This window comes from Rhinolophus sinicus, chromosome 5, assembly GCF_057876585.1.
Source record: "Rhinolophus sinicus isolate RSI-liver-muscle chromosome 5, RSI-T2T, whole genome shotgun sequence".
Taxonomy (NCBI): domain Eukaryota; kingdom Metazoa; phylum Chordata; class Mammalia; order Chiroptera; family Rhinolophidae; genus Rhinolophus; species Rhinolophus sinicus.
In genome coordinates, this window is record NC_142505.1 from 89,472,869 (window position 1) to 89,492,988 (window position 20,120).

General features: G+C 50.9%; 1 protein-coding gene across 1 annotated transcript in view; it reads left to right on the plus strand.

Annotated features, from left to right (window-relative positions):
• The window catches only part of PPARGC1B (PPARG coactivator 1 beta), a 95,951-nt gene extending 80,860 nt beyond the window's left edge, over nucleotides 1-15,091 (plus strand). The window contains exons 5-12 of the mRNA XM_019734379.3: nucleotides 422-1,544; nucleotides 2,656-2,692; nucleotides 3,241-3,305; nucleotides 4,443-5,232; nucleotides 8,135-8,210; nucleotides 10,312-10,433; nucleotides 12,251-12,405; nucleotides 13,287-15,091. Coding sequence (XP_019589938.3) covers nucleotides 422-1,544; nucleotides 2,656-2,692; nucleotides 3,241-3,305; nucleotides 4,443-5,232; nucleotides 8,135-8,210; nucleotides 10,312-10,433; nucleotides 12,251-12,405; nucleotides 13,287-13,387 — 2,469 coding nt within the window. The 3' untranslated portion in view covers nucleotides 13,388-15,091. The remainder of the gene's footprint in view (nucleotides 1-421; nucleotides 1,545-2,655; nucleotides 2,693-3,240; nucleotides 3,306-4,442; nucleotides 5,233-8,134; nucleotides 8,211-10,311; nucleotides 10,434-12,250; nucleotides 12,406-13,286) is intronic.
• Nucleotides 15,092-20,120: the final 5,029 nt, after the last annotated feature.

Below are 20,120 nucleotides of genomic sequence, written 5' to 3' on the forward strand. Positions count from 1 at the left end.
AATTTACAGTCGTGCAGCCATGACCACAACCCAGTTTTAGAACATTTCCATCATCCCAGGAAGGTCCCCAATGCCTCCATTTACAGTTATTCCCTGTTCCCACTCCTGCCCCAGGCAACCACTAATGTACTTCCTGCCGCTCTTATTGAAGGCTGTATGTAGCGCAGGGGAGAGGAATGGTCAGAGCAGGGCTTTGCCGTGAATCTAGAAGGGGTGAAATCCATGTTAGGCTGGTCATTCCTTCATTCCTCATTGCCTGAGTGCTGCCAGGTGCCAGGCTCTGTGCTGGAAGCTGGGGATAAAATGGATGAAACCTGGCAATTTCGATGATCCAGGTGAGACATGCCGGGCCTGGCCAGTGGCTGCAGGAGGGAGGAGCAATATGGGCCTCCCTCCTCACTCTGGTCTCTTTCTTCTCTAGATGGACAGCACCCAAGACAAGAAGACTCCCACAGTGCAGTCTCAAAGCCGGAGTTGTACAGAACTGCATAAGCACCTCACCTCGGTGCCGTCCTGCCTGCAGGCTAAAGCCCACTCCCCAGATCGGGGCCTGCAGCCACCAGCCCCCCTGAGTCCCCAGCTCCCTGCCAAGGAGGACGAGAAGCCGGGCGAGGACTGCCCGAGCTCCCAGCCAGCTCCAACCTCTGCCTGGGACTCCCAAGCGCCGGGCAGGGCAGGCCCCAGCGCCCAGGTTTCACCAGAGGACCTGCAGTCAGTCGTGCAGCTCATTCGCTACATGCACACCTACTGCCTCCCCCAGAGGAAGCTGCCCCCACAGGCCACAGAGCCAGCCCCTCAGCCCTGCAGCAATCCCTCCAAGCAGGTCAGACCCTGGGCCCGGTCCCAGCACCCTTCCAAAGCCTCCTGGGCTGAGTTCTCCATCCTGAGGGAACTTCTGGCTCAAGATGTCCTCTGTGATGTCAGCAAACCGTACCGCCTGGCCACGCCGGTCTATGCCTCCCTTACGCCCCGGCCCAAAGACAGCCAGGCCTCCCCTGGCCGCCCATCCCCAGTGGAAGAGGTTAGGATAGCAGCTTCGCCCAAGAGCACCGGGCCCAGACCCAGCCTGCGCCCACTGCGGCTGGAGGTGAAAGGGCATGTCCGCAGGTCAGCAAAGCTGCAGCAAGAGGAGGAAGATGAAGAGGAAGAGGAGGACGAGGAGGAAGAAAAAGAAGAGGAGGAGGAAGAATGGGGCCGGAAAAGGCCAGGCCGAGGCTTGCCATGGACGAAGCTGGGGAGGAAGCTGGAGAGCTCGGTGTGCCCCGTGCGGCGTTCCAGGAGACTGAACCCCGAGCTGGGTCCCTGGCTGACATTCACCGATGAATCATTGGTCTCCACGGAGCCCCAAGGATCTCTGGCCTCGCTGGGTCTGGCTTCTGAAGCCTATGACACAGAGGGGGAGCTGGGCAGCCCCACGGACGAGGACAGTGGCCAAGACCAGCAGCAACTCCGGGGACCCCAGATCCCGGCTCTGGAGAGTCCCTGTGAGAGTGGGTGTGGGGACACGGATGAAGACCCCAGCTGCCCGCGGCTCCCGTCCAGAGGTAGTTGGAGTCGGTGGTCTGCAAGAGAGGGTGCAGGGATGGGATGTGGCACACCCCATTGTGCTGGGAGCCAGGACAAGTCCCTTCCCCTGTCTGGCTCTCAACTTCCCTTTCTGTACTATGGGCTAGTTCGGTGGGTCTTCAGGAATCACTCATGTATCTCTTGAGTTTTTCATCATGCATGGGCCAGGTACCACTTAATGAACAAGGACCATGAGATGCCTGACTTGATGGGGTTTCTCATTGGGGGAGACAGGCGATCAAGAAGTAAGCAAAAAAGGAAGATAATTACATATTGTGATAAGTGCTCTAAAGAAAATTTCCTGACAGATGATGTGACAGAAGGTATGTCTCTAAATTCAGCTCCACAATAAAGATGAATTTTAATTGGTAACAATAGTGGTGATAATAACTGGTAACAGTTATCTATTGTGTATTTACTGTGCCAGGCACTTGACTAACATAGGTTATCTCCACTGACTCCTCACAGGAAGCCTGTGTGGTAGGTTCTGTTATAATCTCCATTTTTAAGACACAGAAATGGAGGCACACAGATATTTAGTGATCCCTTCAGCTACCGTGTTTCCCTGAAAATAAGACCTAGACAGATAATCAGCTCTAATGCGTCTTTTGGAGCAAAAATTAATATAAGACCATCTTATTTTACTATAAGATCGCGTCTTATATTAATTTTTGCTACAAAAGACGCATTAGAGCTGATTGTCCGGCTAGGTCTTATTTTCAGGGAAACAGGGTAGTTAGTCCTGCTTCCTTCCCTCTGTGGAAGAGCCTACAGCATCTGGCCTTGGGAGCCAGCTCTTCTCCACTGTGCTACACTGTTTGGCCAGAAGGGGTCGTCCTTGTACGGTCTGCTCTTCCTGCAAAATCCAGTAGGCCCGCCACCTGTTAATGTTGCTGAGCCCCTGGGCATGAAAGTGGCTTTGAGTTGTTCTGCCCTTCCTTAAAAATGGCAGAGGTTTTTGGGTCACATGCTGGATAATGAGCTGTGCTTGGTACCAATGGAAGTTTGGGGTCCCCTCCAGAGGGAAACATTTGCAAGCGATACCATGTTGAGGAATTTTAATTTTTTTCTTTTCTGTCTTCTTTTCAGACTCTCCCAGGTGCCTCATGCTGACTTTGTCGCAAAGGTAGATTTTTGGAAATGTCTGGTTTATTATTTTATGATACCTTGTCCTGTTGGGGGTGTATGTCACGGGGCTGGGTGTTTCATCAGCCCCTGAGCCTGGCTCTGTCCCCACACCCATGCCCTCATTGCCCTGTGGGGCCCTCAAGAGCTAAGCTCCTTTAGAAGGGAGTTTGTTTTTAGAAGTTTGTCTCTCCAGGACCAGGGAAGGAATTCTTTTGTCCGTGGGGGAGAGGTTGATGACACTGTGTGGCTTTGAGCAAGTCTGTTCTTCCCTCTGGGCCGCAGGTGCTATGTCTGTAAAATCAGGAGGCTGTCTGCTTGTCCACTCTCTGTAGATCTCTCTTGCAACTCCTAAAGTAGCTATGCAGCTTTACATTTCTCTAAAAGCCAGGATGGGGGAGTCCCCAGCAAGTTCTCCCTAGGCCTCATTTCCATGGGCAGCAGAACTAGGGTCTGTCACGGTGTCCCCTTGCCCTCTTTATGTACTCCGGGAGGTGGGGCCTGCTGCTGACAGGCCTCTTTCCTTTCTGTCCTCCCCTCCCCCACCAGTGACCCTCCTTTTGGCAAGAAGAGCTTTGAGGAGACCTTGACGGTGGAGCTCTGTGGCACAGCAGGTGAGCCAGGGGCTAAGCTGTGGGGTGCCCTTGGAGGAATTGGCTCAACCCCTAGCAGTGAGTCCCCCACACTGAGCAGCCCTTCGGGCAGTGAAGAGTACCATTGTGTCCCCCTGCCACTGCGTCATAGGCTGCACTGGGTCTTGAGATACACAGTGAGGGTGTTACAAGGAGGAGAGTCAGGGCCAGGCTCAGCTCTTCAGCTGCCAACAACTGGCATGTGAGCTAATGTCAGGGTCAGAAAAAAACTGGTAGATATGAGCCCTGGGAGACAGACTCATACCCTAACAAGTACTATTCCGTTTACGCTAGTTCCAAAGTGTGTGCAAGAGTTCTGGGAACATAGAGGCGTGGGGCAGAAGTGGGGCCTGGGCAGGTTTGCAGGCACCCAGGGCACCCATTTGAACTCGGCTTGCAGGATGAGTAGGAATTGGAGAAACAAAGAAAGGGAAGGGTATCCCTGGAGGCAGAATTGACGTGAACAAAGGCAGAGGAGTGGGAAGTACAGGTTCCCCTTGAAGAGACTGGTCACCTGGCATTGTGACATGGCAGAACTGGGGGATCAGGAAAGAGCAGTCACAAAAGGCTGAGAGGGATGCCAGGCTGAGGGGTTTGGTTTTGAGCCCGTAGGCTTCAGGAGCCCCAGAGAGGAAGTAATCCGTGGCATTTTAGCAAGTTCCCTGTGGTGCATGGGTAGGATGGAGGCCAAGGTCAGATGCAGGAGCACTAAGGACACTGGTGATCTAATCCAGGTGGGAGGCTTTCTGTGGTGCCTGTTGCCTCTCTGCCCTGGGAGACATCAGAGGCAGTTGGGAGGGCTTGCTGAATGACTGGATGGTGGAGCAGGGAGAGATATATCTTGGATAACCTGGAGGCTTCAGCTACCATTGCCAGGCTACTGAAAGGAAGGCAAATGGATTTCATCACATGCCAGCTCCACAGAATTGATGATGGGCTGTGTGAGGAGCCCAGGCCATGTCCAGGCTCAGCCAGCAGTACAGTGATCAATTAGTGATGCCAGCCATCCATCGGGTTGGGGGCGTGGGGGCACACTTTTCCATCCCAAACCAGGGTTTTAGTGTCTCTTGGAGAAGTGATTGGTCTCCACCTTACATGTTTCTCCTCTTCCATGGGTAGGACTCACCCCACCCACCACACCTCCTTACAAGCCCACAGAAGAGGACCCCTTCAAGCCGGACATTAAGCACAGCCCAGGCAAAGGCATAGCTTCCAGCCTCCCCACCCCAGAGGGCCTCCAGCTCAGGGCTGCCACAGCGGCGGCCCACAAGCTGCCAAAGAAGCACCCAGAGCGGAGTGAGCTCTTGTCTCATCTGCGGCATGCCACAGCCCAGCCAGCTTCCCAGGCTGGTCAGAAGCGTCCTTTCTCCTGTTCCTTTGGAGACCACGACTACTGCCAGGTGCTCAAGCCAGAGGGCGCCCTGCAGAGGAAGGTGCTGAGGTCCTGGGAGCCGTCTGGGGTCCACCTTGAGGACTGGCCCCAGCGAGGTGCCCCACTGGCTGAGGCCCAGGCCTCTGGCAGGGAGGAAAACAGAAGCTGGGATGCAGTCGCACTCCCCAAGGACAGCCTGCTGCTAAGAGACCATGAGATCCGTGCCAGCCTCACAAAGCACTTTGGGCTCCTGGAGACTGCCCTAGAGGATGAAGACCTGGCCTCCTGCAAGAGCCCCGAATATGACACTGTCTTTGAAGACAGCAGCAGCAGCAGTGGCGAGAGCAGCTTCCTCCTGGAAGAGGAAGAGGAGGATGACGATGAAGAGGACTCAGGGGTCAGCCCCCCTCGCTCTGACCACTGCCCCTACCAGAGCCCACCAAGCAAGGCCAGTCGGCAGCTCTGTTCCCGCAGCCGCTCCAGTTCTGGCTCCTCCTCCTGCCGCTCCCGGTCACCAGCCACTCGAAGGACCTTCAGGTATGGGTGGGTGGCCTCACGAGAGAACTGAGACTACAGTTCCGGGGGTGCCGGGGGAGGGAAGAGCCTTGAAACTGGGGCTGTGTTTCCCTGTGAGGTCCATGTCCTGGTTAGAGGGCCTGAAGGTGGTCGTCTCCTTGGGGGTCTTGTGGGCAAGTCCTGGAAGGTGAGCATAGCCTGCTGAGTGACAGTCAGCCGTGGCCCAGATCTCCTGGTCTCGGGAAAGGAAGAATGGCCTATGTCTAAATGAACTTACCCCTTATTCGTCTGTTTTCTGCTTTATATTTATAAAATAAGTAGGTCTTTGTGGAAGCATATATACCCGTACAGTTTAATGCCTATGTGACACTAACATGTAAAAGGAAGATTAGCATAATTCTAATGTGTGTTCTGAAGAATACGTGGATTTAAAGCAGTGTTAAGGTGTATTTCCATTTCTCGGTGCTGCTGAGTTGCGCTGTGACTTTCCGCAGTCAGCCCGCAGTCAGCGGGCGTTCCCGCCGCCCCCAGCTCTGTCCACAGGGATGCATCATAAGCCTGTTAACTCATCCCATCTTTGCTCACTGAACCTGACTGTAGAGAAAGCCGGTCCAAAAGTCAGCGGGGAGCTGGGCAGAAAGAATGGAGGTTTGGCATATTTTGGTGGAGACAGGTTGCTTCTTTCCCTGATCCCAGCAGGATCTGAGTCTTCCGGGGGGGGGGGGGGGGGGGGGCGGAGGCTGAGGTCTGTAGGTGCAGGTTTCAAACCCTCTGCCTGAGATGCACCCAAGTGACCACTAGATGGTGCACTTGAGTCTAGAGCAGTGCAGCTGAGTCAACTGGAGGGCTTGTTACCACCCAGATGGCTGGGCTGACCCCCTTGAGTGTCTGATTCTGTAGGTCTGGGTTTGGGGGTGGAGAATTTGCGTTTCTAACAAGTTCCCAGGTGATGATGACCAGTCACCAGAGTGCCATACTCTGAGAATCAGAATTCAGTAATAGATAGCTTTCCTTAGAAAAAGTCAGTTTTTTATTTACATATCTACACCAGCAGCCCTTAACTGTTTTAAAATCTGATTAAAGCAAAGACTCCTCTCCTCATTAAAATGTGCATAGACATCTGACTGGATATTCAATTTTAAAGGACTCCCCAGACACTAATGTTAAGAAGCCTTGAATTATCTGTTACTCAAAATGAGTTCCCCAGCGATTTCTCTAAAAGCCCTTCTATATAAAAAGCCAGGATGACAAGTTAGAGCCCCCTTTCCGGCTCCATTCTCCTTTCCCCAGGGGTCACTGTGGGCTAAATGACTAGGTATCTACATTAGGCAGTTTCTCTGCAGCGTCAGCTCAGAAGCTACTGAGGTTCTCTTCCTGTTTAAACACATCCCCCAAGGCCAGAGCTGGAGCTGCCTGGCCTTCTTCACCCCCTGACTGGTTCAGGGGTATTGGGGTAGGGCCTGTGTTCATGGGCTTGCTAGCGAACATTTGGGACCCTCTCTAGAAACCCTCACAGCTTCCCCTTCCCCTCTTCTCACTTTTGGACCAAGTTGGCTTTTTCTGCTCACTGGAGAAAGTTAGTTGGTTAACTCAGTTCCTGCTTAGATGCCTGGCAGAGCTTGGTGCCAGAGAAGTCTGGAAAACTAATCATCAGTCATCTCCAGACCCACATTTCTTTACCTGTGCTTCTGCCACCAAACATTGGTCAACAGGAAGCATTTTGAGCTGGTTTAACAACACAAACCCCAAACCTCGCAGTACGTGCCAGTCCCGCTCCGCTCTTCAGGTGGGGGAACTGTCAGTTCCGTTACAAATGGATGACGAGACTATTATTGTATAGCACCTTAACGTTTGCAGGTCGCATCTCCTTCTATTCCCCTATTTGAGCTTCCCAGATGCACTTGGAGGGTGTATGTGCTTCTTAGCCCCATTTGATATATGAGGAAGCTGAGGCTCAAAAAGTTCAAGAGAAATGTATAGCAAGCAATTATCAAGCAGTTCCTGGGCTGGTATTTACGTGCATTTTCTAATTTGGCCCTCATAAAAGGCTGAGGAGGTGGATACAATTGATTCTCCCTATTTTACAGATGAACTGAAGCTGAGAGGGCTTATGTAACTGGCCCAAGGTCACCCAACAGGGAGGTGGTAGGGCCAGGATTCAAGTGCCAGCTGTCTGACTGAATCTCCTGCTCTTATCCTCTGCGCTGTGATCCCAGGGATGCAGACAGTAGGTGGCAGAGCTCGGTCTCAGCCACGCCTCACACACCGTGCTCCTTGCACTCTAGCAGCCTGGCTGTCTGGAGAGGAGGCCATTGTGCAGACAGGCAGGAAGGCACAGGCATATGACACCCAGGTGCCTTCTCGGGCTGTGCATTCAGACCGAGTAGCCCGATAGCTGGACCGGACACGGGGCTGTGTGGCAGGGGTTGCTTCTGGGCCAGGCACCAACCACTGGAGAGCAGACCTCCTGCTTCCTCTGGCTTCCCCACTTTCTAGCTCTCGGCAAATCCCATACTGACCCTGAGCCTCAGGGTTTGCATCTGGAAAATGGAAACATAAATCTTCAAAAATTTCTTTTCATCAGATCCAATACGACAATGAAGTGAAAGGGCCTTTCTATTATACCTCTAAAGGCATAGAAAAGCCAGGGTCAGAAGGGTTATGAACAGCAATGCGGTGGTTCCCAGCGATCTAGTCCCAGAAGGTAGCAGCAGACATGTGTCAGAGCTCAGACCCCTCAATCAGCGCTGGGCTGTGACTGCTGAGGAGGAGCTGGGCCTCTGCAGGACGGGTCCTAACAGTTCTGCCCCTGTGAACAAGTTCTAGAGACAAGCCTCCCTTGCTTCCTGGAGCAGCTCCGTCCCCCCGCCCCATGTGGTCTTTCCTGAGAGTGAGTGCCTCTGCTTTGCTTGTTCACTGACAGATGTGAGAGCAGAGGGCCATGTTCAGACGGAACGCCAGGCGTCCGGCACGCAAGGAAGCGGCGGGAAAAGGCCATTGTAAGTGAACTGGGGCCCCGGAGCCCGGAGTGAATGGGAATGAGCAGAGACGTCAGGAAGGGCCATGCCTTCGTAGAACTGAAGCTCTTTGAGGCTGGCTGCGGCCTGCGGAAGATAATTATATTTCTCTCATTTCAAACAGCACAAGGGCCACCAAAGGGCATCAAAGGTGGCACTCTGCGAAGTATAGCCAAGGGACTGGCTGTGAGGCATGCAGTTGCTGTTGATTTAGGGCCCAGTGTCAGGGGCTCCATAGGGCCAAGAGGGCGGGCTGTGGTAGGCGGAGCAGAGGCTGGCCTACCAGGCCGCACACCATCCCCACCACCACCTTCTGTGTGACCTTGGGCAGGTGCCCCAGCTTTCCTGAGCCTCAGTTTATTCATCTGTACACAAGGGAGTTACACCTTATGCTTCCTACGTGTCCCCCAGCTTAATCAGGTGTAAGGGGCCAAGAGGCCCTCCCTTGCTCCCCACTCACCTCCCTACTCCTCCCCCAGAGTTAGTCCATAGGACCAGGCCATGTCTGGTAAATCTAGTACAAAGCACGCCACAGGGAAAAATTCATTGGTAAGCTGTGGGGGTTGGGGGTGGAGCAGCCCCTCCTTGTCACTAGAAAGGAAGGAGGGAAAGTAAGACAGAGAGGCACAGAAAGACAGGCTGTCCTTTGCTTTAATCCCGTGCGGGTGTACCTGGGCAGAGTGGAGGCACACGTGAGGTGGGCTGACCCCAGAGGTGCATAGCTGTCTGCAAGCAGGTGCCTGAAGCCACAGGCTGTGGATGGAGCATCTTGGAATCCATGTGTGACTATTCAGCAACTGTGCGATGCCTAGCACTGTCCTAGGGCCTGGATGGCCACAATGAGCAAGACAGACAAGGTCCCCATTCCCGTGGTTAGGACAGAAGGGAGAGCAAACAGACTCATCCACGAGGAATAAACACTGTAATCACAGACTGGGCGATGCGCTGTGAAATTAATCGCGTCACGACTAACACATCTGAAGTAAACAGGTGTGTTTTGACTCTTGGGGAGGATGTATTTATATGGTAGTCTGGGTTGGGGGTTGGGCATCTTTAAGGAGCTGGGACCTGAGGGGTTCAAAGAGCCAACCAAGTACAGATTTAGGAGAAAGTGGGGCAGAGGTAGGAACGAGTGTCATCATGAATTCAAGGAGCTACAGGGAGGCTGGGGGAGGGGATTTCTACTTGGAGCTTAACTGAGGCAGGTCCTGGTGTGGGCTGCACAGTCCCCATGGCTGTTGACAGCAGAGCCCTGCTGTGGCCCCTGGACCTGTGCTTTCTTTCCTCCCTGCCACCTGTGGTTCGAGAATGGAATGGCTCCAGAATCACTGCCTTAACCTGTTCCCAGAAAAAAACCTTTCCAAAGCTGTTGGTTTTGCCCACAAGAGCACAGGTGAAGTTTCTCCGGGTCAAAGTGACTCTAGCAATGTCAGGAGCTTTAACTGGATGAAGTCACAGATTGGAAAGGAGAGGAAGGGAGGTTTCACCTGGGCTTCCCCCCTCCCCCTCTGCTGGGCTCTTCTGGGGGCCCACAGTCGTGGTACCTGAGTGGCCTTGGTCACCTTGTCTACACACTGCGCTGGCAAAGCCAGGGATAATGTTGGTTCCAGTAGCTCTATGTCCCCTGTCCCATTGCTTTCCTCCCAGCCCATTCTGACTCCCTCTATGACCTGGCTCCTTGTGCTTTCCTGCTACCACCCTCGGCAACTTGCCTTTCCATCCCAACACCTCCCCCACTACCAAAAAAGGTCTTAGACTTAAAACCAATATGGAAGCTACTGAGTATGCAGTTATATTAACAGTGCTGAATCCCTCTCGTTTCTTCGTCCATTCTGCTCTTTTCCTTCAAGGAAGCAGTTGCTTCTTTAGGGGTCACTTCCCCATTCAACACTCAGCAGCTGCCCTCCTCCAGCAGGACAAGTCCCCTGAGATAGTGCCCATCCTGTCTTCTCTCTGACTCTAGTCCCAGCTGGTGTCACTCACTCAGTCAGGTGTCACGGACTGGGGCAAGGACTCCATGGGAACCTGCCCGCAAAGGGCCCCCTGGAAGCCAGACAGTAACTGTGTCCCCCTTCTCGAGCAGGGCGAAGGCCGCATGGTGTACATTCGAAATCTCTCCAGCAACATGAGCTCCCGCGAGCTGAAGAGGCGCTTTGAAGTGTTTGGTGAGATCGTAGAGTGCCAGGTGCTGACGAGAAGCAAGAGGTGAGTGGAGTCAAGCTATGGCAGAGGTGGGGAGGGCAGCAGTCCCGATCCAGGGCTGGCCACACAGAAGATGCCCAGGAAGACTTGTGGGACAAATGGAATGAAATCCACAGCCCGGACCTGGAGCACCATTATTCCCAATAGCCAAGAGACAGAAACAACCCACCTGTCTATAGACAGGTGAATGGATAACAAAAATACTGTCTATGCATGTGATGAAATAGTCAACCTTAAGAAGGAAGGAAATCCTGCAACATAACTCCAAACATGGGTGAATCTTGAGGACATTATGCTAAGTGAAATAAGACAGTCACAAAAAGACAAATACTATATAATTTCACTTACATGATGTACCTCGAATAGTCAAATTCATAGAAACAGAAAGTTAGAACGGTGCTTGCCAGGGACTGGGGAGAGTGGGTAAAGGGGAGTTGCTTAATGGATATAGTTTAAGTTTTTACAAGATGAAAAAGTTCTGGAGGTCTGTGGCACAACAAGGTGAATGTACTTAATACCATCAAACTATACACTGAAAGACAGTAAAGATGATACATGCTATGGTTTGTGTTTTTACCACAGTTAAAGAGCCATTGCACAAATGGAACTGTTTTCATTTCTGTCCGGTCTTCAGGATACCAAATACAGATAACATGTAAAAAGAAAGCCAGCAAATTAATCTCTAAAGAGAAAGGTCAATTTGTTAAGATTTTAAAAGTACACACAAGTCTCACAAATACTATTAATACCAGCCTTAGATAGTTAAAGAGACAGAAGGGGTCCAACTTTGGCCTGGCTCGGAGAAGTGTCAGGAAAGGAGACTCAGTTGAGTATTTATTAAGCACCCACTATTGGGAAGCCTGTCCTGAGCAGTAGGGGAACTCCACAGTCTGCCCTTGAGTCTGCATAACAGGTGCATATAAGTATCAGTCAGTTTCTCTTGTTCATGGAACTGAAGGGTCCTGGGGGGGGGCGGGGGGTAGAACTGCCTGTAACCCTCCTGGCCTTGACGTCCTGCCCAGGCAGGCTTCCCTCAGGCAGAGTGGCTGCCTCCAGCTCTAAGCTTATCTCCTCCCTGGAGGAGCAGGAGTCTGCCTTATGGTTCCAACACAGACTTGGGGTGGGTTCTTTGGGATTCCACTTTGGGTGACAGGCTCATTCTTGAACAAGTCACTGTCACCAGGAAGGGCCACAGTCACGTGACTTCCCCTGGTGCCCTGAGCCCACCTGAGCACACAGTGCTTTCAGGGGAAGGGGAGTGGATGCTGAACAGCAGGCAGATGTAACATACCCATCATGAAGGATGCGATGGGTACAGAATACCAGCAATATTAGGGCAGGTGAGGCCGAGTCAGCAGCCAAGGAGCGGTGACAGAGGCTGGCTTTGAAGGATGAGGTGTGGTAGGAAGGGGGTGTAGGCACATCCAAGAAAATGAGAGTCACGAGGGAAATGGGAGTGAAGAGCATCGGCTTTCATGGAGGGAAGCCTGAGTCTGGATACGCTGCTCTACCACTTGCCTTTGGGCCAAGTTTGAACTCCACAGAGCCTGTTTGCTCATCCCCGAGGTGGAGATGACGGCAGCACCCACTCCCAGAGAGATCTGAGGAGTGTGTGGGGCTCTGGGTGGTGGTGGCCAGCACCTCTTATTGTTACACTGCAGGGGTCAGCCTAGCGATTGTCGTCATCTGTCCTTGGAGGGGTGTCATGCGACGTGATGACTGAATCATTGTGGCTTTCTGCTGCTCACCTAATAATGGGTGGTCTGACCATGTCCACCAAGCTGGCCCAGTAACATGGTCCTCTTGTCCTGTCTTCCTAGAGGTGAGAAGTATGGCTTCATTACTTACCGGTGTTCTGAGCATGCTGCCCTCTCTCTGAGGAATGGCGCAACCCTGCGGAAACGCAACGAGCCCTCCTTCCAGCTGAGCTACGGAGGCCTCCGGCACTTCTGTTGGCCCAGATACACTGACTACGGTAAGTACACAAGACCCTTGCCGCATTCCAGTAAGACCCAAAGCATGAGGGGCAGAGACCTCCTGTGATGAAACCCAGACCTAAAGCCCCATCTGGACACAGCCCCTTCACCCAAGTCCCAGTGTGCTGATTGGTGTAACTTTGCAGCCACGTTGCCTGGAGGCTGCCATCTTGCTTTTCTTCTGGTCTCTGGTCCGTCTTGTCCTTTCCCAGGATTGGCACCAAAAGGAGAGATTCAGGCTCCCTGTGGTCTCTTGGAAGGTCCAACCTTGTGGCCATAGCCAGCAGGCAGAACCGTGACTACTGTTTCTCTGACCTCACAGGGCCAGCCGCTGCTCTGCCTCCTCGAGGGGCATGGCATGGTGGCCCCAACAGGCAGCGGTCCTTTAAGGGGCCATTGTGAAACAGTATTGTCACCATGCCCTCGCTATTTGAGGACAAATTCGTTGAGGAAGGACAGAGAAGTACAATTTAGGAGAGAATTATTTGTAGGGAAGCGTCCGATGCAGCGTCCGTAGTACAGGGCTGAGTGTCACGAGACCTAGCAGGATTCTAGGTCAGGCAGTGTCCCACCTGGGACCCAGTTCCATATCTATATAGGGAGGTCATTATAAGATATTGGAGCTGGAAAGGAGCTCTGGGATGTTTTAGTTCAGGGTCCCCCATCCTACAACTAGGGCAGCTGAGGCCCTGAGACATTGGTGACATGGCAGAGGGGTCACAGCAGAATGGCAGAGCCAGCGTTCGCTGTCCAGTGCTCTGAGCCTTTGGGCCACATCCACTCCATGGGGTTGACCCTGGTGGCAGCTTTTCTGATTGTCTAGCCTTTCTAAGTTGCTGACTGCCTTCCCCCCTCACTGACTCTTCCACCCCCCGCCCAGATTCCAATTCAGAAGAGGCCCTTCCTGCGTCAGTGAAAAACAAATATGAAGCCATGGATTTTGACAGCTTACTGAAGGAGGCCCAGAAGAGCCTGCATTGACAACAGCCTTAACCTTCGAGGAATACCTCAATACCTCAGACAAGGCCCTTTCAATATGTTTACGTTTTCAAAGAAAATAAGTATATGAGAAGGAGAGAGAGCGAGCGCGTGAGAGAACACACGTGAGCGAGAGAGACTTGAAACTGCTGTCCTTTAAAAAAAAAAAAAAATCAATGTTTACATTGAACAAAGCTGCTTCTGTCTGTGAGTTTCCATGGTGTTGACGTTCCACTGCCACATTAGTGTCCTCGCTTCCGACGGGTTGTCCTGGGTACATCTTCAAGTGCTGGTTCAGTCACCCATCTCCCCTTCCTTCCCGACCGACTTCCTCTCGTAGACGTGCAGCTGTGTTCACCATAACATTTCTTGTCCGTAGTGTGTGATGATGAAATTGTTACTTGTGAATAGAATCAGGATTATAAACTCATTTTTAATTGAAGAAAAAAAAAGTATATCCTTAAAATAATGTATTTATGGCTCAGATGTACTGTGCCTGGGGTTATTGTATTGCTTCCTTGATTTTTTAACTATGCACTGTCGTGAGGTGTTTGCCACTGAGCTGCTCTGCTCCCTTTGCCAGAATGCCCCAGAGGTGCTGGGTGGCTGGTAGGCTGATGCCCAGGGAAGTGCGGCCTGCAGCCACAACGAGGAGCAGTGGAAAGATGTTTCTGGGTCTTTTCTGCCAAGCCCTGTCCTAGCTCTCATTGCGCAAGTTTAGGTCCAGTTACAGTTGGAGCTCTCATCTGGTGCCCAGCTCGCACTTAGAGTTTCTGCCTGGCCATGTGTCCTTCCAAGAGGCCAAGATCTTTGCAGACCTTATGAGGAAGGCGGGGCAAACTGCATTTTTCCTGTTTCTCCAGGTGAGGCAGGCAGTGCCCCGAGAGGCAAAATGACTTGCCCGATGTCCCACAGTCAGTGAGGGCAGAGCAGTGACCCAGACTAGGCCTCCTGATTCCTGGTCCCATGTGCTTGCAGTAGCTGGGGTAAAGATATGAAGTTTTGGGGGCTTCTCCCTAGAGGTGAGTTCAGCGTTGTTGGGCAGCGGGCTAGAAGCTTTCAGGCTCACTGTGGGAGTCAAGGCAACAGCTGCTGACTGCCAGCATTAGGTGAGGTCAAGCTCTGGTGTGTGTTTTCATCCAGGGGGGTCCTACACTTGTGGACATGCCATCAGAGCTTCAGGGACACACCTGGAGTGGCCAGTCACCAACCCATGTTACTCCCTTCAGCTGTCTTTCCCTTTGCTCGTCTATAAAGTTTTTTGGTGGCATGGGGAAGGGGGAGCAGGAAGAGGGTGTGAGGGTTGGGGACAGATACGACAATCTCCAAGCTCCTTTTCCACTTTGAAGACATTCTAATTGGGTTTTACTTTAAAATTTGTGTTCTTGAGTGATGACAAAGCCTTGTCCAGCTTGGATGTTCTGCAGGTGCCTTGGGGGGCCATTCATGAAGGAGAATACGGCCAGGCAGGGTATGATGTGAGCACGTTGCCTGTGCTTCAGACAGAGCAGCTCCCACTTGATCTCTTTCAGACATCAGGGTTCCTTGGGAAAATTGCATATTTAAAAAGAAAAGATAAAAAATCCTGCTGCTTTAAAAAAGTGTGAAATTGACTCATGAAATGAAACAAGCTAATGTAATCTATTGCTAATGCCAGGCCTAGTCCCTTGAGAACTACTAGCTAACTTTTTTTTTTTTTTTTTTTTTTTTTTTAAGATTTTCAAATACCTCAGTAGGTAAACTGAGCTGATGAGCTTGTCCTGGGTGGTACAGAGAAGGCTGGAGGAGACAGGCTTTAGAAGGAATGTGCTCCTGTGTGTCAAGTCACTTGATCTCTTTGGGTCCCAACTTCCTTTTCTGTGAAATGGACTGAGGAGGAGAATTAGGCAAGTTCATCTCTAGGGTTTCTGCCAGCTCTAACAAACAGTTTTAGCTTCTGCTAAGGCAGTGTCTAGCTCAAGATGGCAAATACAATCAGCATATGTGTTAGTACAGCCTCATCCTTGGCCAGTGGCAGACATAATTAATTGATCACAGCACTCATGTTCTTTGAGCCTGGTCATGCTATTAGAGTCCTCATTACAGTGCTCTGGGCAGACGTTACCAATAAGTCAGAGTTTAACCTATTTGATATCCTGGTCTAATCTTCGAAAGGTTTCCATCACACAACAACAATATGGTGGCTGCATTTCATGCTGGCCCATTCCTGTCTGTCATGTCCTGTATCTGTAAGAGAAAATTCCCCTAAAGCCACTGCTTGGCACAGAACTCCCAATATTACTGTGAACCGCAATCCCATTTGGGGAATTGAGGGGGGTGCCATAGCAGACATGAACATATTTGAGAAGGCAGAATTTATAAGAATGGACCAAAAAAAGGGGACTTTGCACAGCATAGACCTGACCATTTTAAATTCCTTTTATAGCTATTCACTGCCTAGCACACAGTAGGCACACAGTACATGGTTATGGAATGGAATGGAATTTAAATGTGTCTGCTGCCTGCCCTGAATCTTCATTTGCACTGGGAGTAATTTACATAGATTTCACCCTGTGGAAGCTGGTAGGAAAGAATTCTAGATTCAGAGTTGGATTAGATCATTTCTAAGCCCCTCCTATTGGCTTCTTCCTCGACTGTACTAGGCCAGAGGTTCTATCATGGATGGGTGATACTTAAGGGTCAAGAAATGCAGACTTTTAGTGAAGGACAATTCTCTCCCAAGTCAGCTGAAGCTTTCCTTTCACTTCAGATAAATACAGGGCTCTTGAGTGGCTTAAACGTGGCCGTTGCGCAGAGCAGAGACCTGAGCATGGCAGTGGGACATGGTGTGCCCAAGGTCCGAGCTGGGGGCCACTGATGGGAGAGGATACCTGTCAAGGACATCAAGCCGTTTCTGCGCACCATCCCGCACATGCAAAGCTACAGGGTCTAAAGTTAACTGACCCTGCAGACCACCTCTGTCCAGAAGACTCATTCGGTGCTGTGTATTACTTACCAAGGAGACTCCGAGGTCTCTCCAGGAAAACTAGTCAACCTTGGTCTCTTTCCCACCAACTTAAGCAGTAACCCAGAGGGAGCAGCTGCTATTGGCAACCATCTCGTTGTAGCTTTGTCCTAGTATTTGCTCTCGATGACGTTTACATGTGATTGCCATAAAGCTTACTGTAGACTGTGTTGGTAGTCGCCCACGCAGGGCAGGTTGTACTGTCCGTCTCTGTGCCGTGCTGGTGTTTTCCAAAAATATCCGATGCAACCGCTAAGTGGAATTCTTCCATCTCCTTCCTCAGTCAGTACAAGGCTGAATCAGAATCCTCACTCTCGGGGGCTCTGGTTACTGAAGGAAAATGCATCAAAGAGGTAAAGAATATGAATGGATGGAGTGTAGCTAAGGCCCCACCCCCTCACCCCTTCACACCTTGCCCCCCAACCAGAAAACTCCTTGGAGTCAAAAAGCACCCGTCAGGGGTCTGCATCTCCCATGAGATCTGACAGTGTCGCATGTGGGATGTGCCCGAGAGAGAGGCAAGGCTTCAGGGGCGGGAGGAGGAAGGGAGGAATGCTCTGAGCTCAAAGACTCAATACCCAAATCTTGATGTGGGAAGAGATGATGCAATAAGAAGTCTTTCATCACCTAAAGCCTATGCTTAGTGATGTCTGAGAGCGATTTCTTCTAGGCATATGCAATATGCATGCCCAGGCCACTGTGCAGGTAGGGAGTGGAGTGGGCACAGAACGCATTGACAGTGAGGTCTTTCTGCGTGAACAGGTCTGAACCCCATCCCAGGCCTCGGGTTCAGTTGAAATCACAGCTAAACCTACAGCTTGAGAGAGGTCCTCCCAACTGTGAAGCAGAAGCCACCTTAGAGGATATGATCTGAGTCACTTGACGTCAAAACTGCAGTAATTGTTTTAGCATCTGAGATGTAGCAGTTGCCCTTGGATACGACCAAGGAGGGAAATTGGATGTACAGTAGCAACTAAAATGGACCTAATCGTTTCATTGGCCAAAGAAGAGGGACCCACTCACCCCTTCCCACTGGGGAAGAAGGAAACCAGTTAGTATTTATGTGCAATATGTTTAAGATGGTCTCCAGGGCTGTTTGCCAAGTCCAGAGGTACAGGGTAAATGGAGGGAGAGCTTGGGAGCTGGGAAACCCACATGCACAGAGATGCCCTTGGCCCAAAACATGAGGGTGGGGGGGAGAGCCTTTGGGAGTTTGCTGCACAATGTCTAGGAAGTAGGCAGAGGCTGACTTTGCATTGAACCAATAAAAGCACTTTGAGAAAACCACAACACTTCAGCCTGGCTCCATGTGTCTACACTGGCAAATATGGGTCTCCTTTGGCTGTGTGAGGTGCTCTCCTAGGAATAGGGACAAGGCATCGGGAAGGGGGCTGGTGTGAGGGAGGAGAGAGCAGAGACACCTTCCGAGACAGCAGCAAGAGAGCCAATCTTAGGGAAGTCCTAGAAATAGGAAACAGGGAGTTTAGATCTTAGTACTTATTTCTGTAAAAAACAAAACAAAACAAAAACATCACGCTGTTGATTGAAATGGATTTGCAGAACAAGTCCTTTAACGATAAGCCATCTCAGAGTGAGAAATCTGACGTTTCTTCCTTGCTATGTGATCTTGGGCCTCTGTTTCCTCATCTAGCAGATGAGAATATTGGATGGGATGAATACTCAAGTCCCTTTCGCCTCTGATAGGCTAAGATTCCCTTCTCTGGCTGTGTCCAGTTCATGTTCAGGGTGAAGTTCTCTGCAAGGTAACCAACCCGCAGCAGATTCAAACCCACATTGGTCCTGGCTGAGCTACCTGACAGGAGGAGGCCAGCTTCCCAGGACAGAACTAAGCCATAGTTTCTAGTGGGGATGGTGAGCATTTCAACCCAGCTTGGCTAAGTGGCAATGTTGAATCTCACATTAGCCATGTCATCGTCCCCACCAAATAGTTTTCAATCCGAATGTTGTGACCACTTGGCTGTTCCGCTCTTGCTCTCAGTCACTAATACTAGCAATACACTGGTTTTTTGTTTTTTCAAGGTAGCTTAACTTAGGCACTTTTCACACATGTCTTTCAAATGATTGTAAAACACGGGGCAACAAGAGGCCTCAATCACACTGCATATATTTAGGGCAGCTTTTGTTTTTTTGTTTCTTTAGTGGTATAGCAGCGGTGACTGAAGCTTCAAGGTTTGAGGGGGGCCGATTATCAGATGTTCCATTTCATCAGAATGTCTTGCACATCCAGAAGCAGTGCAGAAATCCAATTGCCTGAGTTGGGGGCTTAGAAAACACAGTTTTGTAGGTAGTCAGTCCCTGGGCCATTCAATAGCACCTCAAAGAGGTGTTTATATAGCTAGAGCCCCCTCTGCTGTATTTTTTGTCAGGATCCTTCGAGGGAGCCTTATAAAGCCTCCTTTTCCACTTTGCTGGCCTTGCTCTGGGTGACTTGTGAAGGGATTGGTTCGCTTCCACCTCAGCACTTTGCCTTATCAACGTCTAGTGGCTATCTAGTGGCCAAAGACTGTATCCACCAGCTACCCAGATGGAAGGCAAATAAATCCTTTCAGCCACCTGGCTGTCCAACACCCACTTTGGGAATGAAATGTAATGTCATGAGCGAACTGTCTATGTGTTTAGAGCCCAGTGTAACACCAGTCGGAAGACTCCAGAAGCAACCACTTAGACGCCTGCTGACTGAGAAGCGTACTAGCTCTCCTGTGGGCAGAGGAGATAAAAATGGACCGTGTGTCCAGGTGCCCGAGAGGGGTTTACTGTACTTGCAATACTGGCAGCCCAGCTGCTGACCTTGTTAAGTGAACCCCTGCAGGGTGGCCCATACTGTACCATCGGGACAAGCAAAGAGGTTGGGTGTCAGGATTCTGAGTGGGGGCTGGCCATGACCTTTGATAGGGTCCATTGAATAGCCAAACAGGTTATTTTTTGTTGTTCTTTGTTTGTTTTTGTTTCTCTTTTGTATTTAAAAATCTTAAGTGTTTTTGTGTTAGGAATAAAAAGTCATAACCTTTTCCCAACTTTGTTTCTTGAGGGATGTTCTGATTCCGCTGGAAACGGGTTGGAAATCTCAAGGGGTATGTGGTCAGGGTGGTCAGTGAAACAGGGAAGTGGACCACCTTGATTTCCAGATGGTTTCTGGGGGAAAAAACGACCATCCAGAAGTCCAGCTTGGTGCAATCTGCTCCAGAAATTCACACCCACCCCCTTCACCTCCTTGTGCCATGATATTAGCATTGGCTTTGAGCACCTGCTTCTTCCAGAGGTAGCTGCTTCGGTAATGTTGAAACCAACACACGATCTCTGTCTCCCCAACTCCAGGTTTCTAAAGAGACGGTGTCTGTAGCTAGCCTTAATGGACTGGGCAAGGTGGTCCCTACGGTCCCTTCCAGCATTTCCAAATCTTGGACTCAAATCTTTTTCTCTTGGTGTGACTATGCAGCCTAGAGAATTCTGAGCAATAGGAAGCCAGGGCTTTCCCCGGCTCTGTGACAGGGTCAAACCAGGGAATGGCTAACCTTGTGAGGTTTGGGCATCCCCAGGGGTACTACCGTAGGGGGCATTATTTATTAGGAAGCTCAACAAGGTAACTACAGCCTGGGGTACATGAGTGCAAGGCTGTGCGTGTGTGTGTGCATGCGCCTGTATGCCTGTCTGTGTTTGTGTGTATGTGTGGAATTACATTGATGCATTTCTTGAGAAAGGTGCAAGAATTTC